Consider the following 10,478-nt stretch of genomic DNA (forward strand, 5'->3'; position numbering starts at 1 on the left):
GCAGCAACTAGAAAGGAGTCATCTTTAGGGCTGCTGTAAGAGGATAGGTATTAGTAGTGCAGACAGCAGTGCTGGGCTTTGGTAGCCATTTCCAATCAGTGCTTGGTGGCGTGAGTAGGAGGAGAGAGAGGTTTGGTTGGGAAAAGGGAATGGCCAGGCAGGAGCTGGGATGGTGGATGGAAGGGTGACGGGACTGATGATGCTAGTGCTAATTTGTATCTTTGTGCTCTGTCTCTGGTTTCCCACTTGCTTTTGAAGGTCTTGATTTCAGAAGGACTGATGCAGTTTGCGCAAGATCCAAAGTTCATTGAGGTCACAACCCAAGAGCTAGCAGATGCCTGTGACATGACAATAGAAGAGATGGAAAATGCAGCAGACAACATACTCAATGGTAACAGCAAGCAAAGCCCCAATGGCAACCTCTTGCCTTTTGTTAACTGCAGGGACCCAGGGCAGGACAGTGCAGGAGAGGAAGAGGAAGAGGTGCAGAACCCGGATTGTAGAAAAAGTCAGGAGGAGCTCCAGGACAGCAGGATTTATGTCAGCAGCCTGTAGTTGCCAGGGCTGAAGCGATGCTGGTTTTTTATTTGTTTCAATGTTCCTAATGGGTTTGTTTCAGAAGTGCCTCACTGTTCTCGTGACCTGGAGTAACCGGAACAGCGTTCTTCATTCATTTCTGTTGGGACGAGTCGCAGAGTTGGGTGGTGTAAGAGAGCTTTTCAGGAGCGAATACAACCCCAGCATGTGTCCATGAGGAGGAGGAAGAGGTGGAGGAGGAGAGCCAGCTCCCGCTTGTTCTCAGTCGCTGCACAAGGAACAATGGCTGCTTCCTGAATGCAAAGGAGAACCTCAGCTTCCTGTGGATGGCCCTAGCCAAAAGGACCCTGCATCAAACGGGTGTCTTTCAACGTTGCTTGTAAAAATCATTTTGCACATATTCTGTATGAGCCTCACCGTCTCCATAAAGCCAAGGCCCTTTTGATTTGGAATAGAATGATGGACTTCTTCTGCTGTGGATTCCAGTACCTTGTTGGGGAGGAGGAAACAGAAGAAGCCTTAGGGGACATGAGAGGCAAATGGCAACACTGCAGGAAGGCTTGTTGACAGAAAATGCAGAGACTCCCAGGCAGTGGTCTCTGCCAACCAATCAGAGCTCAGGCAGTCACTTCTGCCAACCAATCAGAGCTCAGGTAGCCATGTCTGCCAACCAATCAGAGCTCAGACAGCCAGCTGTGCCAACCAGTGGGAGAGCAGGTAGCAGGCTCTGTCAAGCAGAGCTGAGGCAACCTGCCCTTTTCTAAGTGAGGTGGTGATGGGCTTATGTAGATCTCTCTTTGTTTTTGCAGTTTGATATTTTCTTGAAAGCATGTTCCAATTTTTATTTTGAATATTTTTTGTTTTGTTTTGGAGGGAGAGGGGAGAAAGGCGTGTTTACAAAATTTTGTAACCACCTACCCTTTTTGTTTTGTTCTGTCTTCACCTTTGCAAATGTTAAATTGGTTTGGTTACATTGTATTATTTAAACTATTTTTTCTCCATTGAAATTCGGTAGAAGCTATAATGATAGAAGAGTTTTATCAACCATTATGTACACCAAGAATTTGTAATTTAATTTGATAGTAATTGAAATCTCCTTTTTTTTGTTGTTGTTTTATAATTTAAAGATAGTAGGCAATGCACTTGATATAGTCTTGCACATTTGAGTGATTGATTTGGATTCTTTTTAGTGCTAGGTATTTTTGTGAGTGAGTGTGTGAGCGGCACTGAGTGAGCGTGTGTGTGTATGTGTGTATAAGTGCAGACAGTTCTCCACTTCCTGGTTTTACCTTCAGGAGATCTGTATCTGGGGCCATTTGAATGCAAAAACAAACCACTGTCTCTGCTTTTGAAAGGGGAATCAGTAACTCTTTGCATTTTCTGTTCCACAAGATATGCAAAAACAATGCAATAATATTAATTTTAAAATACAATTGTGAGTTGTGTTGGCATTAAAACTGTATAGAAACAAAATTAAGGGGAAAAACAAACAAAAGTGAGAAGGAGTTATGCTTCAATATATTCCGTGTGATGTTTTATTGCATTGATAATGTTTCTGTTGAAGAAACCGTAATACTTGAATTCAGGTCAGTTTCAGTATTTTTCAAATATTTTTTTAAAATGAATTGCAATTGTGCCAAGCGAATATAATGAATTGAATTAAGTTTGTTTTAAAAGATCACTTCTTGTATATTTTGCTGCATGTAAAGTAAATCATTTCGTATTTGGAGTGTGCCAAGCTTTACCTTTGAACTTTTAAGTGCTTTTCTACGTGTGGTTGGGGAAATGGGTACTAAATATTTTTTTTCATTTTTTAATTTGTACAATGAACAAAGTGTACCTAGTGTAAGTAACTAGTCTGCAATCCACTGACAGGTTGAACGTTACTGATTTTGCATATCTTGTGTTCACTTTCCTTTTTCCTCACTCCCTTAAACAGGCACAATTAATTTCTGAGTAGAGTATCTTGCTTCCTGAAACCAGGACATTTTATCCAGTCTTCATCCTCTTCCCTGTGCTCAGATTCTCTCAGTATTTCTTCTCACTAGGGTGGCTAAATCCATATGCCAAGCTGATCTGGTAAGATTTCTAGGAACTCAGCTGGCACCAGCAACTCAGGGGGGATGGGATTATAATATATAATTTCATATTTCTTTCACTGAATCTCTAACTCTTGGTCATCAATAATAGAGTTTCCTGGGGTACATGACAGGCAAATGCAAGAGGCAGAGTCATTATCTAGGGAAAATAATCTAGCTCTGCCCTTGACTGATATTCCAGTGTTACTCAAGAGAATTGCTCTGGTACTGCTCTCAGCTGGAGACACAGAGGGTTAGTGACATGAGCCCATATTTTGCACTCCAATGTGCAATCTCATCATTCTCCTCGTACTTGAGTTTATGGGCCAGGTTCTGGGCCTCAGTCATACCATTTTAAATCTGGCATAACTCCACTGAAGTCAATGGCACTATGTCTCCTGCCCATCTCAATCTTGTTATTGAATCTGAACTTCCTCTTGTCCCTCCTGTGCCTGGCACTTGTCTCTTACTAGTGACAAACCAGAAGAGAAATATGTAGATCTTATGCAACTTGCTGGGTTTTCCTTGGAAATGGATTCTTCATTTGAAACCACTTGAAAAACTACATCATGTGGAATCTTGGCTGTCTATGTCTAAAACTCTCACAAGTTTTGCTCCATTTTCCAGATGGATCCCAGAGTTGCAGATCCATACTGAATAAAGAAGAATGATCTGATTCAGGAAAATCAGAACCAAACTTTCATCCAAAACTTGAGCTTATTCCGAGATCTGAAAATGTTAAGTTTATTATGTGTATTGTTTATATTTTCATTTACCTCTGGACTTTCCTGCTCTTGAATGGGGCCTAAAGGAGAAACAACAAAGGGATATTTTTGGTGGTATTGTATTCCCAGTGGTATTATCAAGTGGTATTATCAGCACTTCAATATGTCCTGGATATCTTACAAGGAAAACCCTCTTCTCAAGAGATTTTTATTGAACCAAAGAAGCTTGCATCAGTTTAGCTACACAGTGGGGGAGGGGGGGGGGGTCAAAGTCTTGAAATCCAAGACTTACCTAGGCAAAATTATGCATAGACATCGATCAGCCAAGTGCTGAGCATTTTCATTTGTTCTTTACTGAGACAAACTCTCATGGAGTTTTGCCTATGACTTGCATATGGATTCAGGGTTTTATTTCTGGCTACTTATCTGATCCAAATCAAAGCTCCAAACCTTCTGAAGAGTCTCCATTCTTAGTGTTGTGATGCATAGGTCCAGTGCTATTGAAAATGAAATAACTCCACTGCTAATCACCTATTTCTGAGAGGAAGTCAGGTGGCAGAATCTCCCTAACTCATTCTCTTTGACTGAATAGTTCATTTGATGCACATTTAGTGGTCACATTTGTTGGTGCTCATCACCTCTGAAAAACAAGCTACTAATCTGTAGTAGTCTTTGCTGAAGTCAGTGGGAGCTCTGGATGCTCAGCAGGTGCTCATTTCCTTTTAGGATTTGGCCTCAGGCTAGAGGATGAAGCTTACATCATCTACATCCTTCTGTGAAAACTCCTATTCCCTCAGTGATCACGCCCTGCAGAGGGCTGGAGAAACCCCATCTCTCTACTGAACAGTCCTCTACATCCTATTGATTTAAATGCTTGTGCAGAGAGGACAATGCAGATGAAGATGATATTTATAATTTGGGAGTGGTACAAAAATCAGAACTTGCTGCTGCCAGCTGTGCTAATTTCACTCTCTTTGGAAGATGGCAATTCATTTAGGTACTTTCTGACTTACAGATTGCAATAGGCCTGAGCAAAGAGCTACTGCCTCCTTCAAGTGGGGCAGGGTCTGGGCCATGGTGGGGAGGAGAGGGCAGGTTTAGTTCCCTGACGTGTCTTTCCTTTCCCTGTTTATTGGAGCAAGTGTCAGGTACAATCACTGCGCTGTGGATGGAAACACTGAAGAAGTGAATGATTGAGGAGTTTTGTGTACGGAATAAGAAAGGAGGAAACAGTCTTATCTTCATCATTTGAGTGTGGTTGATCTGCAGCTTGCTAACAATACACTGCAGACTAAAGACATTTCTTACAAAACAACATACCTGCTCTCTTATCACCCCTGGTCATTACTCCAGGCAGCACCAGGCCAGTCACACTGGATGCATTTCTTTTTTCTTCCTTATTTTGTATGGCTGCCATGATGGAAAAAGTGGGACTGATGATTCAGAGCTGGAGTTTCCTTATCCACAGACCTTTTCTGCATCATCTGCCTCTTCAGCTGGACATATGAATGATGATGATGATGTAGATGCTGCTGCTACTGTGAGGGGTTCAACCTGTTTCATTCCCCTGCCCGATCGCACCCCAGTCTAGAGGGACAGCTGAAGGAGCGCCATGTACAGAATCGCATCTATTTCTGCTTTGTTTTGTGACTCAAAACCCTGCCCCTTCGATGGCTATGACAACAACAACAACAACAAAAGGGCAAATGCATTTTTTTACATTTCTTGATAATTTTCAAAGCAATGTATCATTGCTTTCTTTAGACTGATGCCAATATAACAGTTGTATGGGTCTCAGCCAGGCTCCTGTGTCTTTTCTGACTGCTAGTTTCAGATTGCTGTGTGAAATGTATGCATGTTTGCACACAGACACAATCCCACAAGGTGACAGACTCACAAGCCAGCCAGATTGCTAACATGCTTTTTACATGCAGTTGGAGGCCTCTTGCTTCTTACATATATATGAAAAAACTAATCAGCAAACCAGAGAATATTCTTTAATGAAGCAGCCACATTTGGATAGAACTGAATAATATAATATATATCCACAATACAGCCTTGACTGTCTAAGTGTCATGTGGGACACTGAGTAAGAAGTTTGGAAATCAAGGGATTTTAAAGCAATTAACATCTATCAAGGAACCTGAATCTACTTCAGATAGTTGTGAGTTTTGATAGGTTCAGATAATCAAGATTGTAGTGCATATAAAGAAAATCATAATTCCAGTCAAAAGATCTAAATCACTTCTCACTAATGCCAGTGTAAACCAAGTATAATTCATTTGAAGCTAATGAGGTAATACTGATATCACACCGGTGTGAAATCAGAATCAGGCCCAGAAAATTTATTTTTTCTCCCTGAAGGAGCCTGACTATAATTTTTGCATAAACCTGAGCTGCCTATGTTTTTCATTTTTATTTTAATATCTGATTTTAGTTGGCTTTGTAAGATTAATTAAAAATGGGAATTAACTTATAAGCCCCGGGATCAAAACCGTTCTTATCAGAAGTCCAGTCCCAAGGAAGTCCCTCTGCTGCTGCTTTGTTTCTGAGGATCTTACAGTAAGAGCCATATGGCCTCCCTGCTTCCGTGGGCCTGACATGGGGGCACGTGAGAATGGCCGCACAGCAATGAAATGCGTGGTGCAGCACTAAAAACAGACGGGTCTCTAACTTAACATAAAGAGGTCTGTGGTATCACACTAGGATGAAAGAACAGGAGTACTTGTGGCACCTTAGAGACTAACAAATTTATTAGAGCATAAGCTTTCGTGGACTACAGCCCACTTCTTCGGATGCATCGGATGCTTATGCTCTAATAAATTTGTTAGTCTCTAAGGTGCCACAAGTACTCCTGTTCTTTTTGCGGATACAGACTAACACAGCTGCTACTCTGAAACTAGGATGAAAGTCTCTCCTGATATTAAATTCAGTGTCCTGTTCAAAGCCCCTATTCTCCCCACCTTGTAGAGACTTTGCTTATGATGAGCATAAAGAGAAGCCCCTCTTTAGAAGTGAACAGTCCTGTCTAAAGGGCTACCCGAAAAGTGCATCTTCAATAAGCAAACTGCTGTAGGCATTTATCTACTTCAGCATTACAAATGACTTCACGGGAGGCAAAAATCAATAGCCCACAATCTCGCCACATTCTCACACTGTTGCTTCTTTGTTCCATCTCACTCAGACAACCTGCTTTCATTGAAGTCCATCACATTCTCCAGCCACTGCTTTCACTTGGTCCAGGAGCAAACTGGCTGGGTCATAGGCCAAATGCTATGCCTCAAACACAGACCAGGGCAGACATGCCTCCTTCCTAGAACAGATGCTCGCCCAACCTTCAAACAACTTCCTTCCTATGCAGTAACCTTCCCAACCATCTTCCCCTACTTAGTACAGAGCCCTCCCACCACTAGTCTTCTCATCTATATGATAAATGTCCTGAGTTGTCCAGCCAGGCAAAATGTAATCTATTTCCCAGAGAGAATCCGGGGCCAGTTTGCTCCTGGCTCAGTCAGTTAGACTAGTATTCAATACTCCTTAAAACCTCTCAATGCCATGACCTCTTGTGGAAGTGACACATGCAGGGGTGTCCAGTCCAGCTATGATCATTTGAATGGGGGAAGATCTCAAATAACTAAAAGTGAGATTTTGAATATCACATTACAAACTGCTGCATCACCCAAGAGAGAGACTTTTAAAACTGCCTTAACAAATGAATTCAAAATGAGGGAGTCTCCCTCCAAATGAGTGACACATGGCAACAACAAAGGAAAAGCCATTTGGGGGAGTGAAATCTGGCTGGAAGTGGCTGGAATCCAGCTTAATTCCAGAGGTGAAAACATAGTTTAGGGCCTGATCCTGTAGTACTTACTCAGGATAAATTCCCCTTGACTTCATTGATTAAAGACTGCAAGATCAGGACTTTACAAGGCAGAGGTGGGTATTTTCTTGCCTGCATCTGATTAATTTGGGGACTGATCCTGCAAGGTGCTAAGCACATGTATTTCCCATTGGCTTCTGCGGAAGATTTGGTTGCTCAGCATCTCTCAGGCTCAGCACTTGAACATCATTCCTGCTCGGACCATCAGCTATTAATGTTGATAAATGTAGGTGTTTTGCCTTCATTTTAATTGCCCAATGCTGTTAAATGAACTGTCCTAGATATACGCCACCCCAGATGTAAGTCTCCTCTCCCACACTTCTCTCCACCCCAGATGTCACTATCATCTTCACTGAAGCCCTTCCCAGTACTAGTTCTTTACCACATCCCACAATTTTATACCCAGGTTTCATGAAACCACAGAAATGCTTTTGTAAATAATGCTGTACAGTTTGTAACTGTAAGTGTACGCCTGTCATCGGTGCCAGAGTCCGGCTTGCCCTCTCGCACGTTTTAAAAAAATCAACGACGAAAAGTTAGAGCAAATGGCCCACAAGTGAGCGATAGGGTCATCTCTGTGTGGGACAAATGTATATTCCTGTAAGATTGCATTTTTATCTAAGGAATGATGTTATTTTAAAAATTGCTAATAAATTTCTAAACAATGCCTAGATTGGTTTAGTATCTGTAAATTTTATCATAACTTCTTTTACAAATCCATCCCCTTCTTTCAACAGTGTCTAAAAACAAGCCAAGTGCCTGCAAACCCTTATTCACTTGAATAGTCACATTGAAGTTAATGGGATTACTCATCTGATTTAAGAGTTCGCAGAATTGGGTCCTTGGTATTGACAAGACTATCCTGCTAAATATCACCCTAGAAAATTCAGTTACATTTTATAGTAGAATGACCCTAATTACATTGTAGTTACTCTGTAATGTCTGACTGTAAAGTGTAACCCATGTAGTTAACCTTCTGGCAATAGGATTTTGTGCTACATATATATCAAAATGTATAATTTTTGCATAATTACAATTAAATTAATACCTTAAGCATGAAACTAACAGGGTATTCAAAAGTAATTAAGAACAGGAGTACTTGTGGCACCTTAGAGACTAACAAATTTATTTGAGCATAAGCTTTCGTGGGCTACAGCCTACTTCATCGGATGCATGTAAATTTGTTAGTCTCTAAGGTGCCACAAGTACTCCTGTTCTTTTTGCGGATACAGACTAACACGGCTGCTACTCTGAAATAAGTAATTAAGTCACCTATTTAGCTTACTGATTATATGAATTTGTGGCACAACTATCCTGAAATTTTTTTTTATAATTCCAGTGGAACAACACTGTAATTACGAACACAGTATAATAAACCATAGGTAATTACAGCCACGGTATTGCAAAGCGATTCAGAAAATTCTTCTCCAAAACAAATCAATGATTCTTCTTCAACTGTTTATAAATAGCCTCTGATCTTGGTAACTAAATGTTGCAATGGGGGGGGGGAGGGGAGTCCTCCAGTGCAGACCATAATCACTGGAATCTTTCATTGCAGCATGAGGTTATGAGGACGAGGTACAGAGACACAAGCCAAACTCACCACTGGCATAAGCTGATCTAATGTCATTGAATGTCATTGAAATGGAGTGGCATTTTCTTATCCAAGGACTAAATTTGGCCTTCAGTTAGAAACTTTCACCACAAAACCATGAGAAACTGCCTTGGTCTCAAATTCCATTACAACCCGAACATTCAGCTCAGATTTGTTGAAAAGTTTACTTATCTGCGACCCATTTCAGGATCAAGTGAGCCAGGTGATGGTTTTGTGTTGAAACCATGTGGAATGTGTGGTTTCGATGCAAAATCAGGTGAAACTCCGAGGTTTAGAATGTATTTGAATTTCAGGTTGAGGATGTGTTCAGACTGAAACTCAAAGTGAAACCTGTGGCGGTGGGAGGAACTCCATGTATATCAGCTAAAAGGTTTGCACAAGCCCTTGTGAACCAAAAGTACTGAAAGTTACTCCCTACCATAGGGAGATATCGTACTATGCACATTCATAACACCTTCTACTTGAAGACCTCAAACCACTTTAATCCAATGTTTATGAATTAAAATTCACATCACCTCAAGGAGGTTGTTATATCTCCAGTTTACTGATGGGGAAATGGGCCCTGAGAGGTTGTGACTTCCCCTTGGATATACCCGAAGTCAGTGACAAATCCAAAAACAGAAGTCAGTTCTATGACTTTTCAGCCCCATGATTTAGCCACAAGACTATCCTTCTCCTAGCAATAATGTGACTGTAATTCATAACTAATTCACAGTTAACAGCAAATGCCGAGGTAAGAAGAGAAAACTAGAGTCCACCTCTGGCTAGCCTGTCACAGGATGGCCAATTCGAAGTCTGCATAACGCTGTGTGTTAATGGATCTTTCCCCTGGGCACTCCAGCCTTTGACAGTATGGCAGTGCCCTGGTTTGCTCTTTCTGTCTGTATTCCAATGGGCAATTTACGGTCAGAGTTAGAAGAAAAAAAGAAAGCCAAGAGCTCTGAGAGGCACTGACTACAGGGCACTTGTTGATCTTTTGTTTTTTTAAATCTGCCCCAATAGGCAATGGGTCTTCAAACATGCGTGAACGGAAGACATGAAAATGGGAAAATAACATAAACATTGTAAATGAAACACAACAAGCCTAGGGATTTATAAGGAGATCTAAAGCCTTTCATCTCTAAATTCAAGATGGCTTGGATCAGCAGTCATGGGAGTGGTTACTATCTGATGACTCCATGAATTGTGGTCTCAGCAAAGTTGCATCCTCAGCACAACCACAAACTGGCACTTTTACTTGCAGCCACCACAGAAAGGCAGAGTACTAAATGAACAGAGATTAATCTGTTCTCTCACCCCTAAGGTGGGCCCTTCCATAATGTAGTAGGAAGAGAGCCTGAAACATAAGTCCTTGTATGAGAGGGCTGGTATGAGGCAGGCCCTGCTCAGAATCTGGCAAGAAGAGGGCTGATATTGCAGAAATACACATTCCTAAGAAGTGCTAAGCACAGAGTACTTACGCAAACACATCCCAATATCAAGTGGTACCAGAACATCCCGATATCAAGGATGATACAAAAACATTCCCCAAGGATAACAGAAACACACTGACCCCTCCTAAAAGATCAGGTCAGGATGACACAACGTAACTTCTTTATCTTGGGGTATAAAGATGTATCTCAGAGGGCGTATTTTTGGCCAGC

The 10,478-nt window shown here is 41.4% G+C and overlaps 1 protein-coding gene across 35 annotated transcripts in view; it reads left to right on the top strand.

Moving 5' to 3' along the window:
• The window catches only part of CACNA1C (calcium voltage-gated channel subunit alpha1 C), a 723,794-nt gene extending 717,331 nt beyond the window's left edge, over window positions 1-6,463 (top strand). For all 35 annotated transcript variants that reach the window (XM_065582612.1, XM_065582596.1, XM_065582633.1 and 32 more), the window contains one exon: window positions 259-6,463. In XM_065582612.1, the coding sequence (XP_065438684.1) occupies window positions 259-555 (297 nt within the window). In that variant the 3' untranslated portion in view covers window positions 556-6,463. The remainder of the gene's footprint in view (window positions 1-258) is intronic.
• The last annotated feature ends 4,015 nt before the right edge of the window (window positions 6,464-10,478 follow it).

The sequence above is a fragment of the Chrysemys picta genome, chromosome 1 (genome assembly GCF_011386835.1).
Source record: "Chrysemys picta bellii isolate R12L10 chromosome 1, ASM1138683v2, whole genome shotgun sequence".
NCBI lineage: Eukaryota > Metazoa > Chordata > Testudines > Emydidae > Chrysemys > Chrysemys picta.